This window comes from Enhydra lutris, unplaced genomic scaffold (genome assembly GCF_002288905.1).
Source record: "Enhydra lutris kenyoni isolate GAN:26980312 unplaced genomic scaffold, ASM228890v2 scaffoldscaffold36, whole genome shotgun sequence".
NCBI classification, from domain to species: Eukaryota; Metazoa; Chordata; class Mammalia; order Carnivora; family Mustelidae; genus Enhydra; species Enhydra lutris.
The window spans coordinates 17358767-17374875 of record NW_019154120.1 but is presented as its reverse complement, the minus strand read 5'-3'; the positions used below and the strand labels follow the sequence as shown (position 1 = coordinate 17374875).

Here is a 16109-nt window from a genome sequence, read left to right as displayed (position 1 = left end):
GGATTCCGTCTCTCCCTCTCTGGGGATGAATGACGAGTCATAGTTATTGACAGAGAGAAAGAAGGGAGGTGGTAGGGAGGGGTTCAAATAGGAAAAGGGCTGAAGGTGCCAGTGGAGAGTGCACAGAAAAACTATCCAAGATTTCACCAAGCCGAGTAGGAGCCTCTGACCAAGTAACCTGTCCTGGGTCTCGAGAGAGAACTGGGGTGGAAAAGTAGGGGAACAGGCAGCCCGTGAGACATTGTCCCAGGCAAATATTTCTCATGACCCAGAGATCATGACCCAAGCCGAAACCAGCAGTCGGTCTCCCAAACGACTGTGCTATCCAAGTGCCTCCCAGGCAGATTTTTAAGGAGATCCTTGTACCATAGATATTAACCTTAGTGATAGAACCAGAAAAATAAATCAATTTATGGAGAAGAGGATAGTTTTTTCTTAAGTTAAATTTTAAAATCGGATCACAAAATGAAGAAGGGTTTTAAATATATATATATATATAACCCAAATCTCAATTCTAGTTACATGATTAATTTCATGTTAACAGTTTGGGTCCTAATACCACTTAGTGAACATAGGAAGTATTTTGTGTAAACACATCAGAGCCCAATAAATATGAACTGTATTTACCCCATTCTGTTTTCTTGCATAATCCCCCCAAATTTCTGAAACTCAATTATTCTTTTTTTTTTTAATATTTTATTTATTTATTTGACAGAGAGATCACAAGTAGGCAGAGACAAGCAGAGAGAGAGGGGGAAGCAGGCTCCCTGCTGAGCAGAGAGCCCAATGCGGGGCTCGATCCCAGGACCCTGAGATCATGACCTGAGCTGAAGGCAGAGGCTTAACCTACTGAGCCACCCAGGCACCCCTGAAACTCAATTATTCTTAACAGAAATGTGTATACCAAGTACTTAGAAATGCATCAGATTTAACACAAAAGTTGTCCAGACTATGTGCTTAGAAATAACAAGGGACATTTTCTGTATAGTATTATATTAGGTATAATTAACAATCCCATCTATAATTTCCAACAGAAATGTCTACTTAAAACAATGAAAGGGAAAAAATAAATCTTAGGACTTTTCTTTGAAAGCCCTGTGTGCTATCATTAAATTGTGCTTGCTTGTGTTTTATTTGGACCATCTTTCATTTGGGGCCTTCCCACAAGCTTGATCTTATTAGTTTTTTAATTAGGGACCAACTTGTAAAATATTATTTGTTCCTCCTCTAGAGAACTCAATTAATAAAATGTGAGAGAGACTCCCCCAAACAAGAAAGGTGATCAAGAAGTCATTTGAGCCTTCTTCATCTGAAAGATCAAGGGGATGGGGAGGAAAGTATGGGATCCCCTCACTTTCCAGTGAGTCACTGACACTGGACCCCCCCAGTCACAGGGAGATCCGACACTGGGAGGAGGTGATGTCATTGGATCTAGACCCAAACCCTCTGGCTGGAGTCACAGGGCTATATCAGCACTGTTTTCATAAGGTGACCAGCAGCTCATCCCCACTGGGGTCTCTTTTACCAGTTCCTAACTGGTAAACACCTAGAAAAATGAGTTTATGTGAACCTAAATGAACGAGGTTGTGGCAAGTATCCAGCATGTGAATGCCCAGCAATGCTAAGCTGATGACACAGAGAAGCCCTTCTTCTGGAAGTTATTCTGTTTTCTCAAGCATAAGGAGGAAGGACATCCTTTTGCTTATTTAGACTTTTGGGGAGATGGGGGGGCAGACATGGCAAAAGGATCTGAAATCATATAAGCGTACTCCACACTAAAGACAGGTACATAACGTTTGAATAGGTTTGCAAAGAGCCTGTTTGTTGTTGCCGATAAATATCATGATATAAATATCATGATACGTGAGAGAGATCACAAGTAGGCAGAGAGGCAGGGGGAAGGAGGCTCCCCACTGAGCAGAGAGCCCGATGCGGGGCTCAATCCCAAGACCCTGAGATCATGACCTGAGCCGAAGACAGAGGCTTTAACCCACTGCACCACTCAGGCGCCCCTGCTAGACCATTTCTAAGTCAAGATCCCAGCTCCTTGCCCTTTATGAACTAGGTGTTCCCCCATCATAATCGCATTTACTGTCTTGTCTCCACAAAGACTTCCCCGTCTTCGGGTGTTTTTGTTTGTCTAAAAATCAGCCCACGAGGTGAATTTCTTTATGAGGCTGAATCAACTGAGTTATCCATTTTACTCACATCTCTTCTAAAAGTCACCAAAGCTCCTACGAGATGCAAAAAGCTATGGTCAGTGACGCGGGCGTGCACAGGTGGGCGTGCATGGGTTGGCGTGCATGGGTGGGCTGCAGCCAGCTCGCTCCAGCTGCTGGTGGGCATCTCTTCCTGGCTCCGTGTTTTCTCCATCTCACACGTGCAGTAAAAATTGGCCATGGTGATAGTATTTACACCACAGAAATGAGAAAACTCAACAAATCAGTGCACCCTCCCCCACACACCCTGGGCACGTTGTTAAACATTTCCCAGCACGCTACTGGGTGGGGATGGGCATGTGTGCGGGGGCAGGGAATTTTCCCTAAGAGGAAACACAGGCCAAGCATGGACTCTACCAAGCCACACTAGGTGGCCCCGAGGCAGGTGACTGCTCAGGAGCCCCTGTTTGGCTGTTGCCATACCAGCACCAAACGCCAAAGGAAAGCATCCAAACCCATCTCTCGTTTTCATTAAGATGCAAACGAAGTTATTCCCCTCGATACTGGGTGGTCTTTGGAATCGGATGGGCTAGTCAAATTGCCAAGCAAACTGAAGACGCAAAACAGCCTGCAGAGGGGCTGGATGCCAGACTGAGGCTTACAGGTAGGACTCTTCCCTCAAAGCCCACCAAGCTGTCCTGGAGCACCACACCTGCAGTCTGATCTTTCGTAAACATTTCCGGGCAGTCGTCACCTCCCGCACTTACGGTAGGCCTGCAACCAGCTTGAAATTGTCTTTTGTGTCTCAGTCATTCCTGCGCTCTCTCCTACTTGGTTGGAAGAGTCAGCAGGAATACTGCTTCTACCCTTGATTCCAGGAGCTATTTCATGCTTTTACGGAGGGCCCACGTCCTTGGACAACCAACGACTGGCTTACCTTTCAGATCCTGGTGACTCGTGAGTTGTTTCAGAACTAGAAGAAAAGGAGAGAGTGCCTTCAGTACGCATGGGCATTCTGAACTGGGGGGCAGGGGAGTTAGAGCTCGCGGTTTTCGCCTGAAACCAAGCCTCCGAGGCTTACCTTCAGCCGTGAGGTTAAACTCAGTGGTCAGTTTTCCGTAACTGTTCTTGATGGAGCAGTCATAGGTGCCCTGGTCCTTCTGACCAGCTTGCATGATGGCCAAGGACACAATCGAGTTGTCACCCGCACTGCAGTAGGGGACATGAATATTTGAACGCTTCATCGTCCTGAGGTTGGAGGTTTCTAATGCACTTACGGAGAAAGAAACATGCTTCCCTGCCCTCATGTTTTGGACCAGTCGGTTGGTTAAAGAACAAAACCTCGATGAGCTGTTCAAATCCTTCATTCATCTGAGGGGACGATCAGCACGATTTTGGCTTAACATCCTCACTCCAACATGCAATATTAAGACAGAAACATTTGGGAGGTTTGGCTGCTGCTAGTAAAGAACCAGAAATGTGGATTCTGGGGGCTGTCATGAACATTTCTGCTCAGAATTCACCTCAATTATGTTACCAATCCAGGTGCCTGTGCTTGAAGGAGACCTGAAAATTCCAAACCCAAATCTAAACACAGATGCAATAAGGGACAAAAGAAAGGGGGTCTCTGCTGTAAATAAGGACACGTGGCTGAGGGCTTTTTTTTTTTTTAAATAGGATACCCCCAGACTGAATACCAGCCATCCATCCGCCCTCCCACCCATTCAACATTGTAAGTTCCAGGCACCGTGCTATGAACAGAAAAACCGGTGGTGACGATGATGCTGATAGCTAACATGTACTGAGCACTTGGTATGCACCTGGCATCGTACTGATGACTTAAACATCTATTTCATGTCACACACAGATCAATGTAATGAGAGAAGTGGTATTACTATCCCCACTTCACAGATGAGAGAACTGAGGCATACAGAGGTCAAGCATGTGACCTAAGTTCCCACAGCTGGGTTGGGCTGGGACTTGAACCAAGAAAGCCTGAGTCTGGAGTCCTCACCTTGATCTCATGACGCTGCCTCTTCAAGTGATTTGGATCACTCCCCTCAAATCTGGGATCATGGGAATTATGGCTAACGCTGCAGTCTTCATTCCAAAGTCTCACACTAAAAACTTACTTTGTAGCCAAAAAGTTACATTAAATATTGTTGCAGTTTTTTTCCACAATGTTGTTAAACATTCACCAGGTTTGTCTGTTTCAGTTTTGGGTCATTTCACAGTTCAAACCCAGATTCCACTTATCCTCTCAGTTGCTTAGTCCCTGAAGTAGAGACACACTCGGTTGGTTTTTCAGTGGACATCAAGTCTCTGATTTACACATGTTTCATGCACCAATGGCTTAAAAGAAAAGCCCATGAAATGATAATACATCGTCCACCGAGAGAGCCTCTGAAGGCGTCCTGAATGCATGGTGGAAAGTGGACAGTCCCAGTCACGAGCTGAAGATTTCCTGTTGGGCTGCGAAACGCTGAGTCACAGAAGGCCTGGGGCGGTGTCTTTCTCTGTGGCTTCTGACCCAAATTCCCTGATCCTCTGACACCTGACGGAGAACCTTGGAGGCCTCTTCCGGCCCTTCACATGTCAGTTTCACGGGCTCACCCAAGGAGAATTTAATTATGGGAGAATGCTCTTGTGCCTGACTTTGCTGTTTAACTAGAACCCCCAGAGACATTTTTAACTTGCGATTTACAAGTTCTGTCTAGGAGAAAAGATAACCCTCGGTGTTTATGACCTGTCAAATATTAACCAGTTTTGTACCTGTTTGCAAAAGTATTATCGATTTGCCCAACAGACTATATAAATCTCCATTCCTCAAATGTTCCTTTGAATGGCTTTACTATCTTCCTGGTTCTTCATTATTTAATGAGCTGAAAGAGATCTTGGCTACGTGTTTATATTATACTTGCTTGAGAGATTTCAGCTTCTGGGAAATGATGTTTTGACAAGGCAGTGAGATACTTCTTGGAGGGACTGGAATTAAGGTGAAAGAAATTCGATAACATTTAAAAAGCCACTTGAACTAACGTAAATGATTTCTTGATATACAGAGGACGTAGGCCTCCCAAATATTCCCCACATACCACAGAAGAGGCAAAGGGGTGCACCTAAGCCAGTGTGGCCAAGAAGGAGTGAAGCCAGCGCGGCTAAGAACGTAAAGACTTGGCCACGTGTCACCGGTACAGGGCAAGCCTACTGTTGCCAAATGCTCCCCAGAGGGAGGCTGGGTTTTCTAAAGACATCTCAGATGGAAAAGGGACCCAAAGGATTCCGGTGCCAATTCTGAGCTCAGAGCAAGATGGAGACACCCCCACTGGTTAATTATCCTTGGCTGACAGCTACAGCAAGTTTTTAAAGTGAATAATGGGTGCTTCCTTTCTATACAGCTCTAGGGAGAGGCCTTGATTTAAAAATCAAGTCATTTATTCTCCATTAAAATTCTTCTGAAGCCATACGTAAAACAGGCGGAATGATCGCAGCGTTTTAGGCAGCAAACATGATTCCATCCATCACAACCCAGTTAGTGTTCTGGAGTGATGTCATGGCAAAGAAACTGTAGCTCAAATCTGCCGTGGTTGCATTTGGGACCTAATTTCCGGAATGGGTTCCCAGCGGACCCATTTGATTTAATTTGACAGAAAGCTCTCAGGTTGTCCTTCCTTTTTCAGGCTGCTTGTGGCGAGATGAAGGGGGTAGGAACCTCCGTGACTCAGGGAGCTGAACAGGGACCTCCTTTGGCAGAAAAAGCACCTGAGACAGTGTGACAGTGTTTCCACGGAGCCCATTGGTCTGTTTAAGAACCAGCCACGCCCCCTCAGGTGTGTCAGATGAAGCTCCAGGTCCGCAGGTCACCTGAAGGAGCGTGTGTTGCCAGCACAGCGCTCTAGGAAGCCGTTCGCCAGGTTCATTCCACACCGGAATTCTCGGCAGATTCTCACTCTCCTCTCTCTCCCCTCCTCCTCTCCTCTCCATCCAAGAAATAAACAGCTTTTCCCATCTCAGAAAGGGGCTGTTTATCACCCTCCAAGCTGCTACTTTCAACGACCTCATGGTGGAGAGGTAATTTTCCTTTTCTTCTTTCTTTGGGTTCACCTTTTTAGCCTTGAAATTTGTCAGGCTCATGGGAATTATGATACAGAGAACACAGCCAAATTCACAGACATGCAGAAGAGAGCTCTGTACTCTTGGGACCACAGAACCTCCGACTAGAAGATGATCTGACCCGTTTCCCTGATTCTAGAAACATCATGAAAAGTTTCCTGACTTCCTGAGGTCCCCAAACTCAGGGATGGCAGAGCCTGGCTAAGAACCCTCCACGGCTTTCTCTGTCTAGACATCTGTCTTCGGTTACTTACTCGTCTTGGATACTTTGGGTGTGGGGTTTCGACTTCAGTTTCCCTTTTTATTTCCTATAATAATTTTCTTTTAGAACTATGTTGTGAAACACGCAACAGCAGTGAAAAGTGACCAGGTAAATAGCGCACCTTCTCTGCACTTGGGCTATTGACTTTGAATCTTTTGTCCACCAGACAGTAGAATCTTCATGAATTTCTGCAAACTGGCAGCATAATTTAATATTCCCGGAGTGGTCAGGGTACATCTCGGCTTGGATCTTTTTCAGTAATATCGGAGCTGTGAAGGAGAGATTTTCAGGTCAGTGTTCTTACAACAGTTGCAAAGAAAGACTTCATGGTGGGGAAGAGACTTTGCCATTGTATCACATGTCATTCTGACAACAATCCCCAAAATAGGGATAATAATTATTACCCTCAATTCATGGATGAGGAAGCCAAGTGTCTGAGGGGAGAAGTGGCATACTTATACAGTCAGAAAAATGAACTAATCCACCTCATTTTTCATTAAGAAACACTGCATGAGTGAGCTCTGTAACGCACAAAGTGAAATAGAATGTGAGAGACTTTTTTTTTTTTTTTAAAGAAGAGGGTGGGGGGCTGGAGATACCTAGCCTATAAACCTGGGCCAAATAGAGATGCTTTTAAAGGATCACCAGATGGTCCAGGTCAAAATCAGAGCTGGGGATTAGGAGCAGAATAAAATCCAGTTGGGTGGGTTATCTGTGAATAACATTCATCCATCTTTCCCCTTGATCTGTTGTCTTCGCTGAAAATATCCTAATGGAGTGCAGTGATGTCTGACATCAATTTCATTAGCAAAAGAGAAGCATCTTCTTGAATGAAATAGGAGCGAGCAAGAAACCATTCGGGGGTTAGCCTGAGCTCTTTGAACATCGCATTTTTATTTTTATTTTTTTATTTTTTTAAGATTTTTTTTATTTATCAGAGAGAGGGAGAGCGAGCACAGGCAGACAGAATGGCAGGCAGAGGCAGAGGGAGAAGCAGGCTCCCTGCAGAGCAAGGAGCCCGATGTGGGACTTGATCCCAGGACGCTGGGATCATGACCTGAGCCGAAGGCAGCTGCTTAACCAACTGAGCCACGCAGGCATCCCAAACATCGCGTTTTTAATTAAATCCGGGATGAGCGCCCTGCCCGACGGGGAAATGTGTCATTACTCAGGCCAGCCACTGGGTGGCAGGACAGACATTAGAACGGGACACGGACGGCAGACCCAGCCAGGTGGGCAGAGTGATTTGGCCATAAGGTTACTGGAAACCTGGTGTCAATCTTCTGCAAACCTACTTCCCTAACCCCGCAGCTGTGATAACCCAGAACATGACGTAATCCACCGCCAAGCCAGAAGTCCTCAATGCTGACGCTTTGTTTGCCCCTTTACCGCAAATCCCACTGTGAAGTCGCCAATGGATTAAAGGTGCCTCTCTTCCCTCCTTGATGCCAACAGACATGTGGGCAACAGAATGCACATTTAAAAGCTTATTCTTCCCAGAAAGTGATAATGGGCTGATCAGGGAATAAGTCCCCCAACTAGGAAGTAGCTGAAGATACTGACAATATGATGGGAGAGAGAAAACATACCAAGTGCTTATCGATGGCAACATCCATTTCACTGCAAATGGCCCAATGGGGCTAGCTGTGTTAGGTCCTGAGGCCCATGGTCTCAAACTCTTGGTCCAGACCCAGCCTGCCTCCTCCTCTGGGACCTAATTCCTCAAGGGCCCTTCCAACTCTATGCAGTGGCAGCCTTCATGATGATTTGTGGATACCTGAGTGTTCCTAAAGCAGCCAACCCTGTCCACCGCACATTCTAAGTTTTGAACACAGAAAGTTGGGGTGACAGAGGGAAGGGCATACAGTGGGCAGCAGGATGAAATGAGGGTCCCGGAAAGCTTTCTAGTAGAAAGCTGGCTTGGACAAGAGGTCTCGGGGCTTCCGAAAGGACCTCTCTTTGGGTGGGAGAAAGGGAGGGATGGAGATGAAGGAGCTACAAGGAAGCCTGGGAGTGTGGCTAGGTTTTTCTTCTGTGCGTATTCTGGCCAAGTGTTGAGTGGAAAGACTAGAATAGAAAGCTTTGAATGTTCCCAGGAAAGGTTACTCAGTTTTATTTCTTTGAGTCATTTGAGGCATTGCACCCCCCCCCCCCCCACATACTAACTCCTTCCCTGCTCGGTCTGTGGTTTGAGAGCACAGCCTCCCTCCCAGAAGAACACTGCGCTGACCCAGGAGGTCTTGGGGACACCCAGCATAAGCTCCACCAGTCCGCGCTTACCTGCAGCGTCCTTGTTCCTACAGAAACTCGAAAAACCACGGACAAGGATTCCCAATAGACGTTTCCCTTCCGGCTGAAACCACTTTAGAAATCTTATAAAATACCGCTCCATCCTCTTTAAATATGTGTTTTTTTGTTTTTTTGGGTTTTTTTTAAGATTTTATTTATTTGAGAGAGAGAGAGGAGAGCCACAAGCTGGGGAGGCAGAGAAGGAGGGGCAGACTCCCCACTGAGCAGGGATTCCCAACTTGGAACGGGATCCCAGGACCCCAGGATCATGACCTGAGCTGAAGGCAGACACTTAACCGACTGAGCCACCTGGGTGCCCCAACTTTAAATGTTTTAAAACATGTCTTCTAGAAACCTGGCTGGATGCCCCCAAACGTTCTGAAGGGAGTTTTGTATTGAATCCTGCCTGCAGCAGGCGCTGAGGGCCAAGTGGTGTCCACAGGAATAAGGAGCATCAGTGTGGAGGTCTGAAAACTCCGGCAGGAGGAGCAAAGCCCCCTTAGGGTTAAGGGGGCCCCAGCATCAAGATCCCGCACGCGCAGATGGCATCACTGGCTGCGGTGTCTTCTCTTTTGACTCCTCCCACCCATGGGGAGGGAAAGAAGAGCTCTGAAATAACAGAGGCTAAAATTCGGGTTAAGGGATGGAGTTTGGGGTTGAGGCGGCACTCCCAGTGCAAAAGCAGCGGTGACGGCATTTATAGCGCTCTGAGACTCAGTTGGTTTGAAACCTGGAACGGAGCCCCCAGGGCACTTTAGACTCAAAGAGAAGGGTAAGTTGGAAAGAAATTTTATGTTCACATTTGGAAGAAAATCCAGGATTCAATTAAGCTGTTTTTAATGAAAATCACCAATTAAAGAGGAGACGCCCAAATTGTACCTAAATGTTTATTTCTGTAAATCCTGCTTAGTATGTGGTCTATTTAATTATACTAATTAGCTACACTGATGAATGCCTCTGTTTATCTTTTAAAATATTTTTTAAAGGATAATTAAACAGAAAGTCATCTTAATCACGCTCCCTTGGTTAAATCTACCTCCAGGCAGCCTCTTCTAGCGGTTCTCTCTGGAGATCACCTGGGGACCTGTTAGAAACCACTTTCTCGGGGCACCTGGGTGGCTCGGATGGTTAGCGTCTGCCTTCGGCTCAGGTCATGATCTCCAGGTCCTGGGGTGGAGCCCCGCATTGGGCTCCCAGCTCAGCGGGGAGCTTACCTCTCCCTCTCCTTCTGCCTCTCTCCCTGCTTGTGTGTTCTTTCTCTGATGAATAAATAAAATCTTAAAAAAAGAAAGAAAGAAGCCGCTTTCTCCAGCCCGAAACTTGAATCAGAAACTCTGGAGGTAGAGCCCGGCAATCTGCACACAGGAGCTGGGCCTCCGGCTCGCCGGCCCAAACGCTAACAGCGACAGCCACAGAGCCTCACCTTTTCCCTCTCTTCTGCAAGGAGGCTCCTCCGCGTCTTGCCTCCCGTCTGTGCCTGATGCAGGTGGTTCAGGTGCAGGAATCCTTCTGAGAAAGCTTGAACTCCGCCTGACGTTCTCCTCCTCCAATCGCAGCCTCAGGGTGGCCACCCTGGAGAGAAGTTTCTTCTTCACGCCCTCAGCTAAGGGTCCTCTCCCTGCAGCCTCTTGCCTCTTGACCTCCCGGGAACCGCTCCCTGCGGCAGGGGACTTCGGGAAGCCGAGGGTCTGGGCGGTCGTGTGCCCGAGCTTCTCCTCCCTGGGTTTTCGCCCAGAGCCCAGGCTGGAGCCCTGTTGGCATGGGGACGGCAGTATCTCGGGAGCTTTCTCTGACACACGTCCACCTGCCGTGGAGGCCAAGGTCACGGCGGGCGAGCCCGATGCGCCGGTGGATGTGGCTTCCCCGGTGCGGGGCTCCTCCCCTATAGGTTCCTGGATTTTGTGTCTTTCTGAAAAGTTTGTGATGTTTCCTTCAGGACAGGCGGTAAAAGGCAACCGAGTGAGAGCGCTGGGAGAGGGTGAATGTTTCCCACACTCGCTCTCAACGGCTCCTCTGTCCTTTGAGTCAGAAAATGCGTATGGGTGGTTTCTGGGCCCCACGACACCCTTCTCAGGGACGTCATGCATTTGACCCGAGGAGTCGCGAATATCTGCTCCGTCACATGCGTGAGTCATCACTGCAGGCCCATCAGAAAGAGGTAAAGTGGGGAAAACAGACTCTGCTTTGTCGTTTTTACTGCGTTCAGCCTCCCCGGAGCTTCTCTTGCTGCCCTCTTGAATTTGGCCGATTCCACGTGCACGGGGACGTGCCCCCCAACCTTTGTCAGGACTCAGGACTTGCAAGACGGGGGGCCGGACAGCCAGTCTCTGGCCCATGGGCCCAGCATTCCGGTCACTGTCCTCACTGATGACTGGCGCGGAGGACGCTGGAGGCCCCGCCGTCTCAGCCCAGGCACACACCGTCCCACCTGCCGCATCTGTGGGGTCCACAGGGGACTCCATGACCTTCGGGCGGGTCAGAAACCGTTTAAAGAAAGCTGCGCGATCCGCCTGGACTCGGTCGCCCTCTCGGTTTCGGCTCACACTGTTAACGTTTTCCCTCTTTCCAGTTTTGGAAGGCTCGTATAGCAAATCTGCGACGTCTAATTCCTTTTCGTCCACAGGATCCACTGATGACTCTAGGAGTCTGGGTTGGCTCAAATACTCTGACGAAAGACTCCTCCAGGATGCACGGCCGGCTGGTTTTCCACTAACGTGCACTTCTCTGTCAATGGCAAGCTCTGAGCCAGACTCAGCCTGAGGGCCGTGAGCCTTGAGAACGTCCCACACAGCCCAGACCCTGTCAGGAATCGTGGGACCCGCTTCCAGCTCCTTGTACTTGGAACCTGGCTGTTGTCTGGGTGGCCAGACTTCTGGAATGGAAGCTTCCAGAGTTATAATCTTCAGCTTGCTTCCTGTTTCCCAAAGTCCTGGCCTGCTCCCTCCGGACTCTTCCAGGGGGACATTAGAGAGAGGAGAAATGTGGCTTGGAGCCTGACCTCCAACTTCCACAGCGGCTTCAGCCGCCTCGCACGCGCTAGTCCCCGCGCCTGAGCTCAGTCCTCTCTCCTCCCTGGAGTTTGCTGATAAGCAGTGTGAGGACAGTGGGACTATCTGCCCTTGGGCAACAGGCATCCTGGACCAGCTTTCTTGGAGATCATCTTCAGGAGGAGAACTCTTTTGGGGTAAGCTCTCTTGCTGGATCCTCTGTGTCGTTTCACTTTCTTTGTCTTGGAAATGCTCCTCGAGGCTCCTCCGGCCTGCTCCGTCCACGGCCGGGCTCTTATTTCCAGAATGGTTATCAGTCTGAAGAGGGGAAGTGTGGCAGAAACCCTCTCCTTCTGGGAGCTGAGGAACGTGGATGTGGACTCCTGGCCCCCCGGGAGCCAGGCCAAAGGGCTCTTCTAGAGATGCCGTTGTGGAATAATGAAAAATATGGCCCAACTGTGCATTGGAAGGAAGCTGGCAAATATTTCCTTCCGGAGCCTGAGGGGAACTCTCCCTGGGACCATTGGCGTGACTGTCCTCCGCGATTGAAACAGGGAGGTATTTGGCTGGGTGGACTTTGGTGGCCATGGTAACGGTCGATGTGTCCCCACTTTCCCTGGTCACCCGAAGACACTCAAGATTAGTAGTTAAAGACACCGGCTTCTCAGGAGGAAACATCACAACCGAACCATTTCCGGCTGGTGTGTCTGCAGTGTCTGGGGCACGGGTCCTGGGGCTCTCGTCACCGCCTTCTGGAAACTGCACAGAAGAACTGTTCTCAGAACACAGCGGCTGTCTTTCCTCAAACCCTCCGGAGCTGCCGGGGCTTGGCCTTTCCCGGCCAGGCTGGACTGTGGAGACCAGCGCGGAGGTGACATTCTCGGTCTCTGCTAAATTTTCCCCTGTGCCACCTTTGCTGGCCTTCTGCGAAATGTTCCAGGTAAAAGTACTGGTAAAAAGAGGCGGCGCAGCAGAGTCTCCCCCCTTGCTGCTCCTGCACGGGCACTGTGGGAGCTCAGAACGCTGCGTGTGGGAGAGGATGCCCGGCGTCTCGTTATCACGAGAACGTGAATCAGATACTTTGCTTTGAATCTCTGCCGGCTCTAAGTCCGTGTAGCAAGTTTCCGGAGGCAAATATCTATCAGCTGAGGCTCCAGCAGGAGAATCCATAGTGTCCCGTGTTCCTTGGTCTCGTGCTTCAAGACACTCCAACACGCTTGCTGCTTCCCTGCCCCCTGGCTCATTGCATGGAGTTTCCAGGGTGAGACTGGGCTTTTCGGGTTCAGGGGAAGCAACAGAGAGAGCCTTGGGCTCCCAGGGGTCAGCACTGCCCTCTTGGGGAAGAAGCACTGACAGCTCCCAGGGGGATGTATTTTCATTATGGGCATCTGGGATGCTCAGCTCATATCCTAGTTCTGTCCAGGAACCTCCAAGTACATGGTCTTTTCTGTCCTGCTTTTCTCCGTGTTGTGGACATTGAGTACAGCTTCCTAGCTCCAAGTATCGGGCCAATGATCTGTCTTCCTCATCGATCCCTCCTGCATTGGGGAAGGAATTTGTTGTGGTCCCAGCAAATGCAGACTGCTCCCCAGCAGGATCTGAGAAAGCTGGCAGCTGGCTGAGAAAGTCTCTCTCCCTGACTGTTTCCTGAATTTGCACCTAGGAAGATGAAAGTGATATTAATAGACTTGTTCCTAGGAGAGCCCACAATTGGGCATTCCTGCGAGCCCAAGAATGTTAATCCTCGATGACTGTAATAATGGACAAGAGGAGTAGCAGGAATGATTGAAATCGAAACGCCGGTCCCCAGACCCTCTCTAGCTATTAGAGACTTCCTGGAGAAATGCACATTTAAGCAACTATGTTCCAGGGGACCCTTGGTCAAATTCCCCATTTTAAACAAAAAGCCTTCCAACAGTCATCAGATGATGCTTTCTTGTCTCTCAGGAGAAAAGACAGAAATAAATTGAATGTAAACTATTTTGATCAAGTTAAGCCACCAGAGCTTGTGTGTATCTCTCCAGAAAGATACATTTCACATGACCTTAACAAATGAAATATACAAGGCTTGTAAAGTAGCAATTAATAAACTTTGTCCCCAAAATAGGACAGTCTGCTGGCTAATGATGTTACTAAAGAACAGAGAAAGGCCTGTCCTTTGAACCTGCCTCTAATGAAGTAATGGGGTTATGTCTGGTCACCAGCGCTTCCAATTACTTCTGCCCCAGGAAGCTTATAGAATTCTACAATGCCTCTTCCACTTTAAAACAGATGTCCCGTGGCAGGCAGACCATGCCCATGAGAAGTAGAAGATTCAGGGGAAGAGAGACAGAGAGAGAAACGGATGGAGGAAGGAAGGAAGGAAAGAAGGAAGGGAGGGAGAGAGGGAGGGAGGGAGGAGGGAGGTAGGGAGGTGAGGAGGGAGAGAGAAGGAAGAACAGGGGAAGGGAAGGGAGGGGGAGGAAGGGAAGGGGAAGAAGAGAAGGATGGAGGAAGGAAGGGAAGGAAGGAAGGAAGGGAAGGAAGGAAGGAAGGGAGGGAGGGAGGGAGGGAGGAAGGGAGGGAGGGCGGTAAGGAGGGAGGAAACTCACTTTGTGTGGAGTAAACTCTGACTGTTGTATGATATCGGCTATTGTTGAAGGAAGCAACAAGATCTTAGACTACATTCTTATCTCTTAAAACTTTAATTTCATCAATTATTTCAACGCACATCAAAATCATGCCCAGGCAACAAAAAGGGAATTACTGCTAAATTTTGGCAAGTACCTCCGTCTTCGCCTCCAGGACCCCTGCTTTAGAGCAACCCCTTTCGAATGTACAGAAACTGATACCTGGGCTTATAGAGGAGAGGAGACAGAGTCTCCCAGGGCATAACAAAGCCAACCTGGAATGTTTCTGGGCACAGTGTGGCTCCAAGTCCCGAGGCTCACTCCCAGAAACCACACGGGAGAATCCTGGGTCTTCCTGCCCTGCAGTCAATCCCTTTACGTACTACTAGTGGGAGAGAGACCAGCAGAGCCACACCGCCCCCCACACTCCCCCAAGGCTGCCTGCTGTCACCAGTGATTCTCCTCTCATCTCCTCCTTCAACCCACCCTGACGTTCATTTAATTCTGATCTTATTGGCATACAAGGGCCTCATGAACAAGAAGAAACTCAGTATCATTTCCTGTGCTATACACTCCATGAGGGCTGGGACCATCGTCGATTCAACAAATATTTCTTGACCGCCTCCAGCATATCAGGGAGTAGTGCGATAGAGCACAGGCAATCTGCCCGTCGGAAGGAGCTCCCATTCTATGTGGTTAGCACCCAGCAGGTGCACCAGAAGCACTTGTTGAAAGAAGGAGTAAATGAATGAACCACTCACGATCAGGGAGCTCAAGCCAACATCACCCATGAAACCTCTACAAGCTGAAGGGCTTTGGACTTCCCGTCTGCTCCTGACTTTGGGAAAACTCTGTTTTTAAAAAGTCTTTTAACCAGAAGCCAGGGCACTACTGAATCACATCCTGGTGTTTCTAAAAAGAAAAATGTACTTACTCTCTTTCTATATCCCCCATCACCTTAAAATGGAAAAGAGAAAACAAGGAAGATCACTTCTGGGAAACACAAAGCAAGGGTGTTTTTTTTTCTTCTTAGTGTCAAGAAGTTTAAGATGCGTACGGTTTCACCTCTATACCTGAACCTCTATGCTCTTTTCATTTGCCTTTTTCATTCAGTTTTTTCATAATGAGCTGTAGTACAAATATATTGAAATATGAAGAAAGAAAGTTGGGGTAGCTTCCTGGTCATGACTTGAGAAATGAAGGCAGACTGTCCAGTTAACAACACCATGACCCTCTCCTGAGCCTTCTTCCCTGGCCTGAATTTTTGCTACCGGTGTCAGTCCTTTATTTTAAGATCCTGTCATCATCACATTATCCTCAGTGCCAACAGACATTTATGGAGTAGCTGCCTTGTGTAGAACTCTCTGCCAGGCACTGGACAGTTTTTTTCCAAAGGGCTCCCACTAAAAAAGCCCTATGTTGCTTACTGGGATTTTAACCACCCATTATTGCTTATTACCCCCCCCCCCCAAAAAAAAACCAGAGTTACAGGCTGACACCGAGAAGACACTGGTGTCTGGAGTGGGTGAGTCACAGGACAAATAAGTTTTGATCAGGGAGAGTTTGGTCATTGAGATACATCAGCATAACCACGGTATCTTGCCTTGATTTCCAGAACAGTCATGTTCCTGTTAGTGTATATTCTCTCCTCCCCTCTCTTGCTTTGAAAATAAAGTCCCATTTTAAAATA

General features: G+C 48.3%; 1 protein-coding gene across 1 annotated transcript in view; it reads right to left on the bottom strand.

Moving 5' to 3' along the window:
• Positions 1–16109, bottom strand: part of LOC111154273 (alpha kinase 2) — a 116076-nt gene that overhangs the window by 25410 nt on the left and 74557 nt on the right. Inside the window, exons 5-8 of the mRNA XM_022513782.1 lie at positions 10247–13469; positions 6656–6803; positions 3241–3368; positions 3097–3132 (exon numbers count right to left, since the gene is read on the bottom strand). Of these exons, the coding sequence (XP_022369490.1) occupies positions 3097–3132; positions 3241–3368; positions 6656–6803; positions 10247–13469 (3535 nt within the window). The remainder of the gene's footprint in view (positions 1–3096; positions 3133–3240; positions 3369–6655; positions 6804–10246; positions 13470–16109) is intronic.